Source organism: Tubulanus polymorphus, chromosome 10 (assembly GCF_964204645.1).
Source record: "Tubulanus polymorphus chromosome 10, tnTubPoly1.2, whole genome shotgun sequence".
In the NCBI taxonomy this organism is placed as follows: Eukaryota; Metazoa; Nemertea; class Palaeonemertea; order Tubulaniformes; family Tubulanidae; genus Tubulanus; species Tubulanus polymorphus.
The window spans coordinates 3,638,649-3,659,392 of record NC_134034.1 but is presented as its reverse complement, the minus strand read 5'-3'; the positions used below and the strand labels follow the sequence as shown (position 1 = coordinate 3,659,392).

At 41.5% G+C, this 20,744-nt stretch overlaps 1 protein-coding gene across 1 annotated transcript; it reads right to left on the bottom strand.

Moving 5' to 3' along the window:
- Window positions 1-1,958: 1,958 nt before the first annotated feature.
- LOC141911816 (putative N-acetylgalactosaminyltransferase 9) lies at window positions 1,959-18,802 on the bottom strand. Its single transcript, XM_074802872.1, has 11 exons — window positions 18,337-18,802; window positions 11,636-11,802; window positions 10,543-10,720; window positions 9,655-9,858; window positions 8,880-8,997; window positions 8,439-8,526; window positions 8,241-8,338; window positions 7,505-7,639; window positions 6,702-6,809; window positions 5,400-5,540; window positions 1,959-4,250 (listed from the first exon to the last, which is right to left on the bottom strand). Exons 1-11 carry the CDS (start codon window positions 18,690-18,692, stop codon window positions 4,089-4,091), a joined length of 1,755 nt encoding a protein of 584 aa, XP_074658973.1. The 5' UTR covers window positions 18,693-18,802; the 3' UTR covers window positions 1,959-4,088.
- Window positions 18,803-20,744: the final 1,942 nt, after the last annotated feature.

Here is a 20,744-nt window from a genome sequence, read left to right as displayed (position 1 = left end):
CGTGTATCAATTAAGTATGAGACAATTCACTACTTTCCTCGTCCAAAATAATCTCGATTTTAACGGGAAAAGTGTAATTACGAGTCTTTCAAAACTGATAAGAATAACGCACCAGTTTCTCGTCTGTTGAAACGTAAAATACGGTCCAAACGAAATTTGTATGAATTCCCAGCCAAAATGCCAATCGTCGAGACGTAAAATGACATCCCCCAAATGTATGCCTATGTGAACTGCGCGTTGAGGGTACATGACGAACACACTTATCGAATAACATATGTCAAAAATAGCGAGAATTTTGAGTAAATAGTAAACATCTTCGTTCATCTTTTTCAAGACTAAAATCGTCATGATGTTCAAAGCGATGCCCAATATAGTGACGGGTCCGTAAAAGAAAATGTACGCGTAAACGCTAAATTCAAGTTCCCAGCGGATTGGACTGGTAGCCTGGGCCCAGTCACAAACTCCGCGATAGACTCGTTGTCTCTCGGTTGGCAGGGCAGTAGTGTTTGAATCGCGTTCGGACATTATTTTTCTAGCGGCTCCTCAGCCGGCCTATTTCAACGTAACTGCCTTGATCGCAGTGAAGTCGTATGTGACTGAACTTACCAGCACAGTATTATACACGTACCCATGTTGCAAGTAGCAATTTGTTCAATGCGCGCTGGTATATTTTGTCTTACCCCGAGGTGCAGGTTTGATAGTGTTGAATTCTATTCTAAATTATAGCTCACACTTCTCGCGGTAACTGCGAAGGCGCGTCATTTTTTTGTGCTCAGCTTATGCTTGTAAATTTAAACTCTGAGGTCAGTTGCGATCAGACCACACCAGCGTTTATTCAGTAGCTTCGAACAAGAACAGTGATAACTTATTCTTTATCACCAGTCTAATAACTTTTTGGTCCAACAGCCTAACTATCCATTTCATAGTCACCATGGGTCCTGGTATAAAATCAAGTAGGTACCCAACCCTAATTCCCAGATTCGATTAACCAGGAGAACTTCATAATGCTTGGAATCAATGGCCTCATCGAGTATGGGGATATCCTAGACATCAAGATTCCCATCAGCCGAAATTATCTCCTGTCCGAAACTCGTTAGTAAGTCACGGTAATCCACAAGATTCATTATACACATGTACGCGTTCCAATGCTTCATACATGTTTGGGGATGAGGCTATGGCATAAAGGTTTGTCCAGATATGGTTCGCCCCCACGATGTTTGAGCATTCCCCAACTCCACTGCGATTTCCCTTGCGAGGAAGCACTCTATGCAGAGGGCTCCGAAACGTCAAACCAGATTCTAGAGATCGTAACACGACCATCTTGACAGAATCAGAGTGTCCAAAAGAGAACCTGGCCATAAGTACATCTGAGTGTAATCACTCAGATGTGATGGATTGATAGAGTACACTCCGCCTGGTTTGCCAAGCAGGGAAAGTCCAGCCTTTGGGCATTTCCCACCACGACTGATTTCCAAAGAAATTCCTCAACCCTATGTACGGTGGATTACCCTCACACAGTCCTGGAAGTGGCTGTATCCACATTGATCTACGATTGCGATTAACTCGTGATACATCGACCACTAAGGTTCTTGGAGGATTTAGAGCACTCGCCTGCTTAGTCTAGAACCTAGCCGTCGTTCCACAAACAACGGTTTGTAGAACCGGTTACTACGACTGGTATTCACACTATCGCCAGCTCCACCCTTTGGAGGATTTTGGACAACCGTTGCGCATTCCCTAGCTGCATTGCTATTCCTCAACTTCACTGTGGATGCCCATCTTTTGAGCATTGCCAAAAAACGATTCCTCAGTCCCATGATTGTTCAGAAGATTGACCCAGCCAGAGGGTTCCTCAAATAGCCCATCTAAACTTCCTATGATTCTACGAATCTGAAGCAGCCAATTTATCTTCCATCCTTCTCCGAAGCTGAATTATTAAGAGAACACGAAATGAATCGTTGTTAGTAAATTAAAGATCGTGTTTTATTTGAAATCTGTACAAATAGAGACAAGTGAAGACTTAGAACAGCCTCAGTGGAAAATACGTATACACACTTACATACAAACTACGTATGATAAAAACATTAACAGACAAACTATAAAAGTTTACAGAGCGGAAATTCATGAATAAATTAATATATCGTTATCATAATTATCAATATCGATAGAGTAGAGTCTATGTTACACACAGGTATCAATCTGCAGCCTGCGAAGACATCCAATATTTCGTAGCAGTGGTCTCAATTTTTGATCATCCAGACTTCGCATTTGTTCATGACTTTCAATTGAAATTGATCGATATTGCGCTGATAAAATGTCTAATGTCTGGTGTTTGTAACGAACACCAGGACCCAGTTTCACGAAAAAGAATTGTTGTCCTCATTGAAACCATGAAGTAGCCAATGTCAATTTCACCAAAAATTCGAGTTTAACATTTCTGAACACAGACATTAGGCATTTTATCAGCGCACTTTCAAAACTGGTTGTTCCCAAATCCCATGTGTTCAGTGCTTCAAGTGAAATATTTTTGTTCGAAAATGAATTACAAACACTAGAAATAAGACACTTTATCGGCTGAATTTCAAAAACTAATCTTCCCCACATTGTATGTGTTCAGTGCTTCACCTGAGACATTTTGATTGAAAATGAACTACAAACACCGGATATTAGACATTTTATCAGCTGACTTTCAAAAACTGATCGTCCACACTTCACATGTGTTCAGTGCTTCACTTGAGACATTTCTTATTGAAAATAAACTACTAACAGCAGACATTGGACATTTTATCAGCACACTTTCAAAAACTGATCGTCCACACTTCACATGTGTTCAGTGCTTCATCTGAGGCATTTGTAATTGAAAATAAACTACAAACACCAGATATTAGACATTTTATGCTACGACGGAGAATGTCTGAAACGGGCTGCCGATTGATAATTGCATGAAAGCGAAAAAACCCCCGGAAAATCGGTTCCAGATTCATTACAGTGAACCATAGACAGGACGAACACAGTCGAGTTGAATAAATCCTATAAAATAAACATTTCAAAACGTATACCCAGCAGTAAACATCGAAAAATGTCGATAGTAAACATCAAGAAATAGTGGATACCAACAATAATAACAACAAAATTGTAAATTGTGGCGAGAAGTTTGTGTAAAGTTTGCATAGCGGTGTGATGAATAATACCAAATATCAGTCAGTGGTAGGTTCAGGATTTTCAAGGAGGTGGGCGCTCTGTTGGTCACCCCCGCCCCCCGGAAAATTTTGAAAATTAAGTCTCTTTTTCAAGCATTCCGAGCATTTGAAAATGAACGATACGATCAGGAAATTGTCCCCAAGCATCCCCCCTCGATTTGCCCTTGGACCCGGTTCGAGAGTTGTGATCTCAGTGAAATTGTGACTTAAAAACCAACTCCGAGTTAAAACGAAGAACTGCGGAACTAGAAACCAATTCCTCGGTTCTTGGTTCAGTTTGACTCTAAGAATCGTTACACTTAAATCATTTGAGACAATGTTTTAGCCCTGAAAGGGTTAAGGGACTATCTATTTAGTACGTAGGCAAAAGCTGCCGCCGATTTTTCACTCCCCCTCACCCCTTGTACGCAGCTGTACTTTTCACTTTTACCTCCTCCAGTAGGCATGCTACAACGACATGTTTGTATAAAAATTGGACGTTTGTGTTTTTATAACGCGTTTTAGCTTTGTATTCAGCAGATAGGTGGCGTCTATGGTACCGAGTATCCATTCCAAAAATAGAGCAAAGAAAATCGTCGATGTCGCAGTAATCATTTCAAAATTGTAAAGAACACGACAGAGAACGTAAAATCCTCCGGGCGATAGAGTGCGCAAATAATCACCGGTATAAGTTGCTTACCGTAAGCAGAGCCACGCACCCCTCCCACCAATGTAGACATTTGTATGCGGACCACACAGACCCCTTTCCCCATATCGTGCGTACGTACTAAATGGATGGTTCCTAAGACTACTTCATCATACGAGGCTTTAACGTAATCTCTAGATTAATAAGTACGTATGCCTACTAGGTGCCAGTCGAATAAAAGGTTTTTTTTTGAAAAACTATCATTATAGTACGTTGCGAATCAAAGGATTCTCGTTGTAAGATTGAAATTCCCACTGCTGAGTCGGCGAGCCATCGCACGTCCTCACGATCACGTTTTCGTTGCTGTTCAAACCGAACGCATCCAAACATTTACCGGAAGAATGAACCAGAGTTCCGCCAGATTCCTGTAAATAATAAAACAATACAATTCAATGCACGTTTGATGGAATCAACCGTTTGAGCGCATCTACGTACACTGCAGTGCGGTGTATAAATTGATCGACTATGCAAGGTGTATGGATGTAATTTGCAATTAGTTTTTATGTCTATTAACCCTTTCAGTGCGTCTACACTGCAGTGCGGTGTACAAATCAGTGATGGATTTTGCTAGTACACCGCACTGCGGTGTATTGATTCAATTAGTAATTACTAATTATCTCTCTTGAAAGATGGCAGCACCTGTCAAACATAGTGAAATATAAGTAAGTAATGATACACCACGCCAGGGTGTAGACACACTATAGTGCTATTCCCGTTATTCAACACGCTAGGGTGAAATTTTTCAGAATTTTCAAATTATCTTCAGCACTATAGGTAGGGTATTAATTAGCCAGCACTGAAAGGATTAAAAGAAGGCAGCTCCTGTCAAACATAGTGAAATGTTGGTAACTGAAGATACCCTGCACCGCAATGTAGACGTACTTTGCTATGCCCGTTATACAATATATATGCATTTGGGGCGAAGTTTTCAAAATCTTTGAATTAAACCCGGAATCAGAGTTAACCTGCTCAACTGTGAAACTGTTCTAAGATTCATACAACTGTGGAACTGGGTTCAGAATGAAATTAAACCTACATAACAGTGGAACTGAGTTCAGAATAAAATCTAACCCACACAACTGGGAACTGGGTTCAGATTTAAATAAAACTTATAGAACCGTGGAACTGGGTTCAGTGTCAAATTAAACCCACACAACCTGAGAACCGAGTTCGAAGTTTAACCCTTTCAGTGCGTCTACACTCTACACCGCAGTGTGGTGTACGAATCAGTGATAGATTTTGCCAGTACACCGCACTGGGGTGTATTGATTTAATTAGTAATTACTAATTATTGTAGAATGATGGCAGCACCTGTCAAACATAGTGAAATATTAGTAACCAACGAAATACCGCACCATGGTGTAGACGCACTATAGTGCTATTCCCGTTATTCAACACAGTAGGGGGGAAATTTTTCAGAATTTTCAGATTATCTTCAGCACTATAGGGTATTAATTAGCCAGCACTGAAAGGGTTAAATTGGGATTGAATCTACGTTAGAGAATAGATTGTACCTTATTGAACACCCATTTCTGATGTCCTCCTTGACGATGACATTCGACCAAATCGACATCTTGATTTTCGCGGCTACCGCTTGTATCCAGACACGCCCGTTCCCGACGTAGTTCCGAAAATTGACTGTTATACATGAATATCTACAAAAATGTAAGCGCACTTTTTTCAATTAACAGGGACTCCAACTCGGGACAATTTCCACAATTTGCCAAATTTTCTGTCATTCATATACATGTATTGAATTACAACTGAAAAGTTTAAGGACTTAAATCTTTGCTGGAAACCTGCAGAAAATGATGACTGCCTCAATAAATCCCCCCCTATGACATCATCAAAATGAATATTAGGTAGTAGTGATTTGATCTTTGAACAATTCAGAAATATGGCTGACTTAGTGCAATCCAGCTTTCGACATCATAAAATTGATCAAGACAATGCTAGACTGAGTGAAATAGCTAATTTCATAAATATCCAAACTGATCAAGAAGAATTGTAGTTGTAAAATATTCAATCTCTTCGGTCTTTTATACAAGTCAAAATTGATATTCAATTCATGATGTCCAGGCCCGTATCGAGGGGGTTCGCCCTCATATCCGCCTGAAGAGATTTTGATCATAAATTTTTTTCAATTTGCTCATTGTTGACTCTCTTTTTCTTTAGCTCTTATTCAAAACATCTTGGAAACTCATCACATTTGAGGCCAAATTGCGGGAAAGAAGCAAAGTTTTCTTCCACTTTCACTTTCATATGCTAGAAGTTGTGAATTGTATCCAATTTTCAAACAATTTCTGGGGGAGCACTCCCAGGACCACTGACTTAAACTACACCCCTTCGGTGTCCTTACGAAAAGCCCACTTTCGTGAAAATCCCCCTTTCCACTCCCGAAGACTAAACTGGCTACGCGCGCGGGATGAAGGGATGAAAACGTCCCATATTGAAAAAGTCGGAAAATATTTTCAAAAAACAGAATTTTTTTGAAGAACTTACTTCCTTTTGGTCAAAATGTTAATAGTTTGGGCCTGAATTAGAGCCACTTTTTGAATGAGACGCCATATTGGTTTCTCCGACTCCACAGTTGTGCTAACAACTGCCGAAAACCGTCTTAAGGAGCACTCCTAACTACAGAGTGCTCCAATGTGACGCCCGCGATTTAGGTGATTAAAGCGATTGAGGTGATTTACACTGTTCTCAGGAATAAAGAAAATGTTAGAAAAGGTCGGAAATCCGGAAGATTTTCATCCCTGGCGCGATGTCATCGGGGTATTCGATAGAGGCTGCCGCGGTTTCCGCTGTATTTTTACCTGCGACGAACTGGCTCCGTTCTGACAGGCGTAAACTCCGACTTTAATCATCAGTTTCTCGTCTCGTTGCAACAAATCTAAACACAGATTACTGGACGGATTTCGAACCTGAAATCAATACGGTTACCATTTAAACGAGAACCTCTTCCGAAAATATTCATTTTTTTGCGCAACGGAGGGGCGAATTTTAGTTGGGGTATTTATAAGTAAATGAGGCCTAGAAGCTGATTTACAGCGGTGGTTGTGAGAGTAGTAAGGTCGAGGTAAAAGTACGGTATGCACTTTTGTAAGAGACTTAAACGACACTTTTCAGTGGCGGATTAACGGGGTGCGCGGGGCGGCACACACCCTTTTATCGGCAGACCTTGGAATATTCTACCCAAAACTTTTCGTTTAGGGAATGGCGAAATTGTGAACATATTTCATTACTGATTTCAACCAGGAAAGTGCTCGGCGTGCATCTTGTTTTTCAAAATTTTTTTCAAAAGTAGCATACCTAGATCCTGCCCCATATGTAAGTAGTGACCCAAGTGAGTAATGTGCCCCCCTTTTCCCCGAAAAGCTAGATCCACCCCCTGCTTTTCCAAGCATATATACGACTGCAGCCCGTGTCCTGGTGATCCACAACATAGATCACTGAAGTCCAAAGTGGGCAGGGCGGATCCAGGCGGAGGCAGGGGCAGACGCGCAGCAAATAATTCTGGGCGGTATCATCGACATTAGTTATTAAGTTAGATTTTTGCATCGAATTGACTAAGATTATTCATCTGTAAAAAGTAAAGCCCCCCCAAGATCGTACTTACCATACCCCAGGCTGATGAATGCTCATCGATGATATACTTCTGCGGTATGATGTTATCTAAATACCACTTGAAACTTTTACAATTCAGACGTTTTCGCAATTCGATTCTCTCCGTTAGATCGCCGACGTCTTTATTCTGAAAAAAAAAAGAAAAACGAAAATATTTCGTTTAGTTTCTTCGACGCATCATTCAGCAGGCGGTTTATCTTTTCAGGTAAGGTTCGAACGTTTTGACTCTTCGTGCAGTAGGATAAATTTATTATCATTTAGGATTATTTTGAAATCGACTCATTTTTTGACTCTAATTGGATCTAATTTACAACTCCGGAAATCTATCACCCTTCATCACGGGTATCCCCAGGTTTCAAGGGGAGAGTCAAATTTCTCTTGAAAACGAACAAATCCACTAGGCCATCATACAGTCCCTGCGATACGTACATTATAGTCTTGTTCCATAGAACTTAGAGCCGCAGCCGCACTCTAGGTATAGTAGAATACGCTTAATTCGGATCATTTGGAACCAACAAGGTTACGTAATTCATCCCAAAAAAATTTTTCCCTCATATGAAAAAAGGGCGCTATGGCTTTAAGTGACATTTGCACCTTCCGACCCCCTTTGAGGACGCCTAGGTTCATCTACTCCCCTCTACTGCCAACTCTTGTTATCTCAGCCACTCGTGGTCAAATTCCGCCGCTCTCATCCCCCATTTCCCCCTCTATACTATAGCAGTACTTACGACTAAATCTGGTCTAAACGTATAAAACAACCGTTTGTATTCGTCCAACCAAACTTCGGCTAAACGTTTCGAATTGATGCCGTGGTAATCCTTACGACCTGCGCGGAAACAAAACCATAAACATACGTTACCATCCAGAGAAAACTATAATACGTCGTCCTTAAATGGGAGAGGGTTAAAATTGAGGTGAAACGCTACCTGGAAATGTGTACGGATGACTGGATCGGAAAATATGACCGACTCGAGAGCACGGGATGAATTCTAACGATCCTCCACACATCCAAATCTAAAACATGAATAGAGAGAAACAATTATTTCTTTTCCCCATCACTCTCGTAGTCAGGAATGCGTAATGATGGTTATGCCACCTGTCCTGTGGCATGACATAACGGTCAGTCTCGAGATGTGAATAATTTGTAAACGAAAGTATTTATTTGCTCCGCAAACCATGGAAATGGTTGGACAGTTTCAATCGCTGCAGTAGTTATTTCCAGTTGTCGGTTGCATAGTTATGGCTTAGACTTTACCCTTTCAGTGCAGTGTATAAATCGGTGATGGATTTTGCTAGTACACCGCATTGCAATACCATTACAATATCTTACAATCTCTCTTACAATACCATTTTTAACGATGACTTACCCTGAATGACATCTCAAGGTTTTCTCCACCCCAAATGTCCATGCCTTCGTCGTATGCCCCAATTTCGAAGAAATATTTCCTATCGACGGCGAACAGACCTCCAGCCATCGTAGGCGATCTGATTGTACAATAAAAAATAATTGTCTACATTTCATAACATTTCGAGACATTTTTAATTGAAAATGAACTAAACACCAGATATCAGTAACCACATTCACACGTGGGGAATAGTTTATATGACAAAAGCCTATTATGTAAAAATTTGTGAAATTCATCATTAACCCATTAGCACTCAAGCCGCCCGTATCCGTCCTGCCTATTACTCCTCAAGCCGCCCGAATCCGCCCAGCACTTTTTTCGTATGCTGCACAAAAATGGTTATAGTGGGATTAGAACCCAACAGCTTACAATAAACTAGACACCCAAGTCCTCGAAATACCGAACAGAAATCAACATCCTCCTATTTCAATTTCTCGCGTATTTCGAGTATGAAAATTGCAGTTCTGAGCGCTCACTTCAAATCCAAGCAAGTATGGATGAATTTCGGGGGTCAAATGGACACGATTTTGGCGGCCCACCTCATCAAATCTTACATCGTATAAAAGCCTTGATCATTTACGATAAAATAACACGAACTTGTAACGCGTGGAAAAAAACAGCAAATGAGCTATTTGGTGTCGTGATAAACTTGGATTTGACCTTGAATTTTCTGAGGAGTAATTGACACTACATGGTGAAATTCCTGAGTGCACATTGACATGCTAATTGTTCTTACCTGATTGGTTCTATCGGTGATTTTCGACGGTCTCGTTCGTGTTGTGGAATGGCCTCCCAGCCGAAATGTAAAGCCCACCAGAAATTGCCGACCGAATTGGAGCCGGAGCCGGCGTACGATAGAGTATTCGCGTCGATAGGATCAATGTCCGGGCACAAAACCGCCGAGCGTTTCTCCTTAATTCTCGCCAACAACGGTTCAGCCCTATAACGAGAAAAATGAATTATCGATGAAAACCGGGCCAAGAGGTTCAAAGAAGGACCCATATGAAAAACAGCAAAATGTGCATTTCATAGACAATCACTAAACAGCCCCCATGAGTTTCGAAGCCTTCCCACAAAATTTTTTAAATTAAGGTGCAAAAATACATTTTCCGCAAAAAAGTCCATCAGGGATTTTTTAGCACACTTTGAAATTGATGAAGAAATGATGTAACTACAAGCGACACCAGGTGGATCTTCACTGTCCACAAGTGAAAAGTGAACTAGAATCTTCTAGCTAACCTTCTAGCTAATCTTCTCGCTGAACTAGAAACTTACTAGAATCTTCTAGTAAGAGTTGTTGGTGTCCTACTGCACACTAGTGCCACCTGGTGGATCTGAGTTCCATAAGTGCAATCTACTTGCTGCAGTAGTTGATATCCTACTGCACACTCACACTACACACCTGGTGGATTCTCACTTGTCACAAGTGGAATCCTCTATTGCAAGAATTGTTTGTGTCCTACTGCACACTAGTTCCACCCGGTGAATTCTCACTTGCCGAAAGTGGAATACTCTATCGCAGCTGTAGTTGATGTGCTACTGTAAACTAGCGGCACCTGGTTGATCCTCACTTGCCATAGTAGCATTACTGGCATCGTAAAGAAGTAAAAAAATGAATACCTACCATTGTACGTTTGCTTCACAATGTGAATCCAAGAAAACCATCACATCTCCGGACGCTGCTCTAGCTCCGGCGAGTCGAGCTCGGATTAAACCATGTCGCTTTTGCAGACGGACTATTTTCACGAATCCTTCCGGCCATGTCTCCTTCACGTAATCGTCTAACTTCTGTTTCAAATGCTCTGCAAAAATTGAATTGAAAATTCCCGAGTCACAGACGAATTAGAGATTAAACTTTCAGAAAAGATGGGGCTGCCTGCGCCGTAGTACCACGCATAGGGCCTAGATCGAATGACACAGCGAACTTGATGATTTTCTAGGGAAATTCATGGAGCAACTGATGACTAATTTGACGGGGAATTATGGAGTAGGGGCAGATCCATGCGCTTTTGAAGAATTCGTCACATCTCAAAGAGCACTTCGAGACACACACCCACATTAAAATGCACCAAATTTCGGTTTTTGACAAAACAACTGACATGGATCGTAGCATAAAGGCTTAAGCAATAAGTTAGCACTTTTCAACACTCGACAACATTTTTGTGGAAAGTGAGCACAAACCAGGGAATTTCACAAATATTTTCCAAAAAGTAGCGCTAAATAGCCCTTGGTAGACTTCAAGATTAGTTGGCTACAAACCATGAGAGGGCACTCACAAATTCGATGTACTTGGACAAGTCTGACAAGTTTCCCTGGATCCACCCCTGGGGAGGAAATCATGACGATGGCGTCCTAGAAAGTAGAACACATGCGACTCATTGTGACTGGCGTCGCTGGCAGAGTCACAAGAGCCGCTTAGGTCAGTGGTCACAGGGAACAATGTCGCCAAAGGTTGACCTATGGTAGCCCTTAACCCTTTCAGTGCATCTACACCACAGTGCGGAGTACAAATCGGTGATGGATTTTGCTAGTACAATGCACTGTGGTGTATTTATGTAATTAGTAATTATCTCTATTGAAAGATGGCAGCACCTGTCAAACATAGTGAAATATTAGTAACTAGCGGTGTTGACGCACTATAGTGGTATTCCCCTTATTCAGCAAACTAAACCTTATTAAGTCAGTACTGAAAGCGTTAAAGAGCTCGGACTATTTACCTTTATCACTGGTGTCGTCGACTAGTAAAACTTCGTGTAGATACCGAGCTGGAGTGCGGTTGACGACGCTGTGCACCGTACGCAACAACGGAGACCACGCCTCATTGATGAATATGATAATAACGCTCAACGAAGGCAGATCTTCGGGATACGTCACTCCACCGCATCTAAAAATATAAACAGACGATATCATTAACCCTTTCAGTGCGTCTACACCGCAGTGCGGTGTATAAATCAGTGATAGATTTTGCTAGTACACTCCAATGCGGTGTATTGATGTAATTAGTAATTATCTCTCTTGAAGGTGGAACTAGGGTGGAATTTTTGATAGATTTTGCTAGTACACCGCACTGTGGTGTATTGATGTAATTAGTAATTAATAATTATCTCTCTTGAAAAATGGCAGCACCTGTCAAACATAGTGAAATACTAGTAACTAACGATACACCGCGCTGCGGTGTAGACGCATTATAGTGGTATTCCCGTTATTCAACACATTAGGGTCTCCAGCACTATAGGGTATAATTAGTCAGCACTGTTTAAAAGGGTTAACAATTCTTTACGAAATATCAACGTTTATTGCACCCCCGTGACGGTTTTGCATCATCACATGTATCTCGATTTAGTACGATAAAGAATATGGAAGATATGAAAATGTAAAAAGATAAAAACATAATTTACACAGCAGGGGCCAGTTACTCAAATGTTGGTTAGAATTAACTGGTTGGTGTGACAATGTCTCACACTCCCCTGAGATATCTCGCAGTTGCCTTATCTCCTCGCACCAGCCGTCACTACCAGCACCGATGATCCGCTGATAATCTACCGGTAATTCTTCGTTTTAGATTGTAAACAGATAAAACTCAACTGACGCATAGACAGGATCATAGCGAGCGTTCGAATTCAACTATATACTACACAATATTGGTCGACATGTATGGCGTTTTAAATGCGAATTAGAATTGTTTAAAATTCATCTGCATATTGATACAAACGTTTTTTTCGTCAAGATAATCCGAATAACAGAATATCCTTTATCTAAAGATTAACGGTTGATTTTGGGGAGCTTCACATGTTACTAAAACGAGGGCGCTATCTTCACATGTCAGCACTAAATACTGCAAACGACGCCACGCATCGACATGCAATTTTCAGCACAGCAAATGAAAAATCGTCGTCAATAAAACTCTGTTTTATACTAATAGATTCAGTAGAGTGAACTGATGAGTGATAACATCAAGTGACAGATGCCGACCGAAACTGATGTTCAGAAGGGACAGACGTTGACACTGATTCGATTGTTTTTGCTAGATCCGTAACACAATAACAGACACAGTTGGTTATCTGCGTTTCAAAATGGTACCCAAGTACTTTTTACCTTTTACAGTACCAGCCATAAGGGGGCGTGGAGTTCAAGTTCAAGGGGGTGACACTCTTTTTCAAAAGGGAAGATGCCGACATGCAAGATGTGCTTCTTGGGGAAATAGGGCCAACTTATAACCGGGGCAGAAGCTCAACCGGCAGTTTTTCAACAAAAGGGGCACAATGTTGGATCGTAAACAAATATAGGGGACCACATATCTAATAATATCTACCAGATATTGTATACTATAGGCCGATTGTCTCTCCCCATTTCGGTAAAAGAATAACAGTGGCCTAGGCGGTGAATTCTACTAAAAATATTTCCTTATAGCCAAGGGGCCCTTCCCAGTTTAATCAGTAACCGGAATGCAGTTTAGTCAGTAACTAGCCTGATGGCTGAGCCAGTAAACGGACTGTGGTTTAGTCAGTTACTGGACCGGTCAGTAACAGGAATGCAGTTTCGTCAGTAGTAACTAGTCTGATGGCTGAGCCAGTAAACGGACTGTCGTTTCATCAGTTACTGGACCGGTCAGTAACCGGAATGCAGTTTAGTCAGTAACTAGCCTGATGGCTGAGCCAGTAACCCGACTGTCATTTAGTCAGTTACTGGACCGGTCAGTAACCAGAATGCAGTAACTTTCATCACTCAGGAAGGAGACATGGGTAAGCAGAAGAGAGGGAGGAGTTCCTAAAGAATCCTAGCAGTAACTCTATATCGCATTTGAACATTGTAACAAATTGGTGAAATTTTTATAGACAAGCCACCATCATACACCAGGTGGCGCTAAAACTAATTACTAATTACATCCATACACCGCAATGCGGTGTACTAGCGAATTCCATCGTCATTTTATACGCCGCACTGCGGTGTTGTATTTTAACATTGCAACAAATCGGTGAATTTTTCATAGTAAAGCCACAATCACACACCAGGTGGCGCTAAAACTAATTACATCCATACACCGTAATGCGGTGCACTAGCAAGCTCCATCACCATTTAACGCGCCGCACTGCGGGGTTGTCGCATTGAGAGGGTTAATGATAAGTTCTTAAACAAAGCCGCGTCCGAGATATCTATTCTGACTTACTGAGGATGTCTATTATCGGGTAGAGTGCGTTCCAGAGAGATTTTATCCGACGCGATGCGATTGAACGCCTCGTCTTTAAACAAACTATTGGCCAACGCGCGTTCCTGCCCGTTCAGTATAACGGGCCGACCGTTCTCGCCGGGCTCGGTGCCGCGGTCGCCGGACTTCACGCGTCGCAGATAACGCTCGTAGTACGGCGTGTCGCGGAGGTGCCCGACGCCCGTTGCCGCGCGTCTGCTCTTCATAAACAGATAAATAAAAGCAAAAACCGATACGATGACGATCCATTTATACAGCTCCAGTCGCCGACGAGCGGAAAATAATCCGCGTGAAGTCATTTCGTGCGTCGAGTTTCAGTCAGGTTTTATTTCTGTTTGTTGTTTCGGTGGCGCGATTCAATCGTTAATTCTACGTCTATTTCAACTCGGCTGAAAGGACACCGGGTTCCATAACTCCTTGTTTTGGCAATCCATTTTTCCCTTCGCCCAATTTTGCTAATGCTTTATCACCGATATCAGGTATTTACAGTAGATCTCACTTGATTCGGATTTCTAGGGACTGCCCCCAGTTCCATGTTAAATCGATTAGATATTTCATCCGAATTAACCCTTTCAGCGCATATACACCGCAGTGCGGTGTATGAATCTGTGATGGATTTTGCTAGTACAACGCACTGCGGTGTATTGATGTAATTAGTTGTTATCTCTATTGAAAGATGGCAGCACCTGTCAAACACAGTGAAATATTAGTAACTAACGATACACTGCGCCACATGGTAGACGCACTTTAGTGGTATTCCTGTTATTCAACACACTAGGGTGGAATTTTTCAAAATTTCCAATTATCTCCAGCACTATAGGGTATTGATTAGTCAGCACTGAAAGGGTTAAGCGAGTTCTACTGTACATAGGCCTACCTGATATCGGTGATAAAAGATGAGCACAATTGGGCAGTTGAACTAAATGATCGAATTTTAATCCGCTCTGCCCTTTAATTGAACTTCAATACAGGGCAAAACGGATTGCCAAAGGATTGCCAAAAAGCCTTCTTCGAAATCGGGCTGAATCCTCAGAAAAGTGACTCCATAATTTGATTGTCTAACAATATAGTGTTTCCATGCCTACAAACCGTGATTTTCGATGATTTTAAAACTAGGCCTACAGTGGAACGTCGTTTTAACGACCTCGGTTTAACGATTTATCTATAAACCTAGAATTTCGTCCCAAACAGGACGATATCAATTACTTCCATACTAGATATAACAAACTATCGGTTATAACGAACATATTTTCTGGTCCCCGAAGCTCGTAGTAATGAGGTTCCATTGTGTGACTTCGGTATTTAGGGGGTCAGAAAAATAATCGTAAACTCAATTCATTTCAAGAAACGGAGTCAATTTTCTCTTGATTCACCTGAAGTAAAAATGGAGATCCGTCAGCGGCCAATTTATGCTGACCATAACACCGAAATCAGATGTGTATTACACCAAACCTGACTGAGTTACGGCACCCGAAGTCCTCTCTCTCGAAAAGTCGAAACAGACGTTTAGTAGTCGTGGCGCGCCGAATCCAGTCCGCCGCGTGTTACAAACAGTGAGAGAGTAGTGAAAACAACCCCACGTCGTCGTCGGTGTCAATGTGCCAGCTGTCGAGCTACCGAGCAATCGGGGAATCGTATTCACGTGTATAGATTTTTCTCGACTGACGACTCGCGGGAGTATTAACTTCGGGAAACGAATCTATTTATCGCGTATACACCGCGCGGGAGGGGGCTACGTATATATGTTACATATTAAAAGGATAACTCGACCTCAAATATAAGCCATTTACATCGCAGCGGTGTTGGAACCGTAGCGACTGCGGCGGTGAGAGCCGTTCAGTAATAATTTACTGAATGGTGTTCGAAGTGAATTCGCAGCGGCAATATTAGAACCTGTCAAAAATTAGCGGATTGGCCGTGATCTTAAATCACTGCGTTGCGACTACGCATCAACCTGCTGTCAGGAACTGCGCAGTGCCCTTCAGACACTGACCATATTAGTGTGAAGTATGAAAGATCCGTTTTTGAAAGTGTGCTTTTAAAATATCTAGCATCTCGTGCTTTGTAATTCATTTTTCAATTAAAAATGGTCTCGGGTGAAGTTCTGAACGCGTGTGAAATGTGGACGATCAGTTTTTGAACATTTGCTGATGTAGGGCCGAATGGCTAATCAATGCCCGGTGTTTGTAGTTCATTTTCAGCTGTTAATATCTCACGAGAAGTCCTGAACACATGTGAAACGTGTACTGGATCAGTTTTTAGAAGTGGGCCGATAAAATGTCTAATGTCTGGTGTTTGTAGTTCATTTTCAATTAAAAATACCTCAGGTGAAGTCCATGTTAAGTGTGGATGATCAGTTTTTGAAAATTTGCTGATAGCCTAAAATGTCTTATGTCTGGTGTTTGTAGTTCATTTTCAATTAAAAATACCTCAGGTGAAGTCCATGTTAGTGTGGATGATCAGTTTTTGAAAATTTGCTGATAGCCTAAAATGTCTTATGTCTGGTGTTTGTAGTTCATTTTCAATTAAAAATACCTCAGGTGAAGTCCATGTTAGTGTGGATGATCAGTTTTTGAAAATTTGCTGATAGCCTAAAATGTCTTATGTCTGGTGTTTGTAGTTCATTTTCAATTAAAAATACCTCAGGTGAAGTCCATGTTAAGTGTGGATGACCAGTGTTTTCAATAAGAGCCAGGTCCCAGACCCGTCTGTCGTTTGTAAAGGACCCGCCTGTTACTTCAAACAAGCTTTCGTTTCAGGGGCTGTGACATATTATGGGACCCTCCTGTTTTTCAAGAGGACCTGGCTTGTTAATTTCTTATTGAAAACACTGGATGATCAGTTTTTGAAAATTTGCTGATAAAATGTCTTATGTCTGGTGTTTGTAGTTCATTTTCAATTGAAAATGTCTGAGGCGAAGTCCTTAACACATAGGCCTATGAGGCATGTACACTGGATCAGCTTTTGAGCTGATGAAATGTCTACTACCCGGTGATTTTAGTTCATTTTCGATTTAAAATGTCTCGTGTGTAGTTGCAAATGCGTGTGCGAAGGGCGTGCGCGATCAGTTTTTGAAAGCTTGCTGCCTGATAATCAAATGTGTAATCAGTCTTTTTAAAGGCCTAGAAGGCCGCGTATCAATGTTACAACGAGCGATGTTTGTTCAACTGTAAACCTTTCAAGTCAATTGATACGGAAAACTTTCGACAACATCTGTTTATGTCGTATAGATTGAATTTATCGATTTGTAAACCTGTGGCGCAGGCTGTGAAATCAAACATTCGTATAATAGCGTAGGCCTATTATACGCTACACAAATGATTCTAACGTCGATTTCACCGAAACTAGTTTAGAAAATTTAGGCAAATTCTTTAAATGGGCCATTAATTTCGAACAGCCTACCTCGCTTAAAGTCGTCATCAGGAAATGTCACATAATTTTTATAAGTCATCGCTCTTCTTGAGCTCTTAAACTGTTGATCAATTCAATCTACTTCATTTAAGTCCTCGACGTATTGATCGTTTCGATGAGACCATTAGTGACACCTAAAATACAGTCGGGTCGTCGCAGGTAGACCCGTCCGTTTAGCACTTCGGGTTCAAATCCTGATTTTTCACAAATTGCATTTCGATGTTTTGTTGTTATACGGAGCAATAGAATGCGAGTTTAAGTTCAAGTTGAATTTTATTTTTCTAAGTTTTTCGAACTGTTGAAAAATAAACCAGAGGGCCGAGTCGGTAACCAGACAGTAATTTAAGTTTTTCGATTGGATATTTGCAGACGCGTTGGAAGCAATTTTTGATTGCCGCGGCCTAGAATAGCCGATTATATTTTCGACAGGTTCTAATCTTGCCGCGGCAAATTTACTTCAGTTTCGTCGAAAACAGAATTTAGAAAGAAAAAAAACTTCATTCAGTAAATTATTGCTGCGCTTCAGTCCCTACAGTTCCAACGCCACTGATTTTCATACCACTAAAGACAGTTGCTACCTGAAGCCCATCGAATTGCGATTAACCAACAATTAAATTTAGGTAACTATCTAGTCTGAATACCAGACGTTGTTACGGTCCCCTTAACTTTTACGACCCCCGTCGTTCTTTGAGAAACAACGGCTAGATATTAGACTAGGTAACTATCCATCCATCCTTGACCTTGTCTGTAGAGAATTTGGCGCGTTTTCTATAAGGCTGAATTATTGAAATTAATACTTACAGAGGATCTCTTGTATCGGGTATGGTGCGATCTAGAGAGATTTTATCCGACGCGATTCGATTAAACGCCTCGTCTTTAAACAAACTATCGGCCAACGCGCGTTCCTTCCCGGTGAGCAGCACGGGCCGACCGTCCTCGCCCGGCCCGCGCTGTACACTCGACCCTATCTTCTTCTTGTAGCGCTCGTAGTACGGTCTATCGCGCCGCTGATTAACCAGCTCGCCATCGACATCAGCACCACCAGTTCGTAGACTGTCTTTCTTCAGGAAAAAATAAATGAATAAGAACGCTAAAACGATCAACGCAAATTTTAGCAGCCCTCGCCGTCTCACTGAAAATATCCTACGTAAACTCATTTCGTCGGTCCAATCCTCCGGTAGCAATCCAGCTAGAAGAACACGCGCGCCAACAGAGAACAGATGCGCTCTATTCAATTTTTATAGATTGTCATCCGCCATTTTGTAAGGTCACATGACCACTACAGAATGTACGCCACGACCTTTCGTGATACTTGCGATCATGTTTTCGTAACCGCGGCGGGTATGATCTAGACTGGTTGCCGCTACCAGGGTTTGGTTGCCTCCCGCCGGCACGGCAAAACCCAGTGCAAAACTCTTCATTACATCGCCCAAGGTTTCTTTGGCGCAAGCCAAATCAGGTGCGTTGTTTTTCATCGGCACATTCGCATATTAGATCTCTTCGAATCCACATTCAAGTGCAAAAGTGTAATCGGGCACCCGGCCAGCGCCCGGGGCCGCGTGTCCGGGAGCCTGTGCCGGGGGTATAAAATCAAAGATTTGGCCCAGGATCCTGTACCTGACTAGTCTTTGGAAAGTATGATTAAACCTCCTGGATCCGGTTCCATAGTTGTGGGATAGAGTTAACTCTGAGTTAAGATTAGTTCATTTTCAATGTTTCAAACATTGAAAATAACTCGGGGTCAAATCTTAACTCACGACTGTGGAACCGGGCCCTGATTAAGTAAGATCAGTAAGATAAGGAAGGTTTATTAGATCAAATAACCCTATGATTAAGTCTCCGAATATCTCCAGCGGTTTGAATCCATGGTAACTCTTCCACCCAGTCCTGTAGTGAGGTCTCCACAGTGATCTCCATCGCTCTACGATCCTGTGTACCCACCCACCCAGACACGTTTTGATTTTGAAATAGACATTAGCGCATAGCGCCTATACATATACGGATGCACTAACATATATCTAGGAGCAATCATATCGATGATTGCTCCTAGCATATACGGCGTCATAGACCTATATGATACAGAGTCCTGGTTCCGAGGCAGCGAAGCAACAATCTTATTTCATCTCCTTGATTCAACAAACATGTGGGAAGTTATCAGAACGAGTTCATAAGTGGATGAGAGAGTATTTCTGATTCTGCGCTTGACGATGCTATCTCGTGAAAAACTGGCGCATTTTTCGCCGGCGAATTTGAAAGGCATACCCCATCCGAGTCAAGCATGTCGAACTGCTGTGATGATGAAAAGGTAGGCTATTTAGCCTATACGATAAAGCCCCTTTTAAAGATTTTTCGCAGACATAAGAGTAACAATCTTATTTGGACCAGCACCCAATTCACCCCCTCCCTAGATCCCGAAAAGTACAGGCGAGACTTGTAGAATTGGACAAATTACATATTTAGTTTGATCCGCTCCGACTCATCGAATTGGTTCCGAAGTGTAGGCGCACACCACGAGAATTTGTGATCTTCCTGGCTCCAAAACTGGACAAACGGATTGTAGGTACAACTTATTTGTACTGATTCGCCGAACGTAATGTACCAGCAATAGTAGTACTAGAGAGGTTATTGATGTATTGACGGATGACGAAGAAGTATCACTAAGCACTAAGGTTAGTTTTAATAGTTCGATTGAAAAGTAATCTGAAATAAACTGGGTACGTAGAAAATCAAAAGAGCACTGCGGAGTGACCAGTAGATGGCGCCCTCTTTGAGCTTAATCCTGCTTTTTCCTCCATAAACCATGGAAATGGTTGGAGTGTAATAAAAATTCGTATTCGTATTCGTATGTATTTTATATGTATCGTAATTAGTACTTGTATGTATATAAGTGTGAGCCCAGTTTATTAAGTTTCAAATGCGTTTTATTATGGTTTATGTAATTGTAAACATTGTTTTTTCCTCCATATAACATGGAAATGGTTGGAGTGTAATAAATATTCGTATCCTATTCGTATTCGTATTCGTATTCGCATTCTATTACTGTCGATTACTTCTGGGTTGATGGATCTATCGAATATTCTTTTGTTGATAGTTTAAACAATGCCTCGTTATTGTCGCGTTGCTCACGAGTCGTCGGTATCAGAATTCCGTAGTTTATTCTTAAGGATTGGCACTCATGATGGTCGTGTTTTAGTTCACGTAAGTCTATT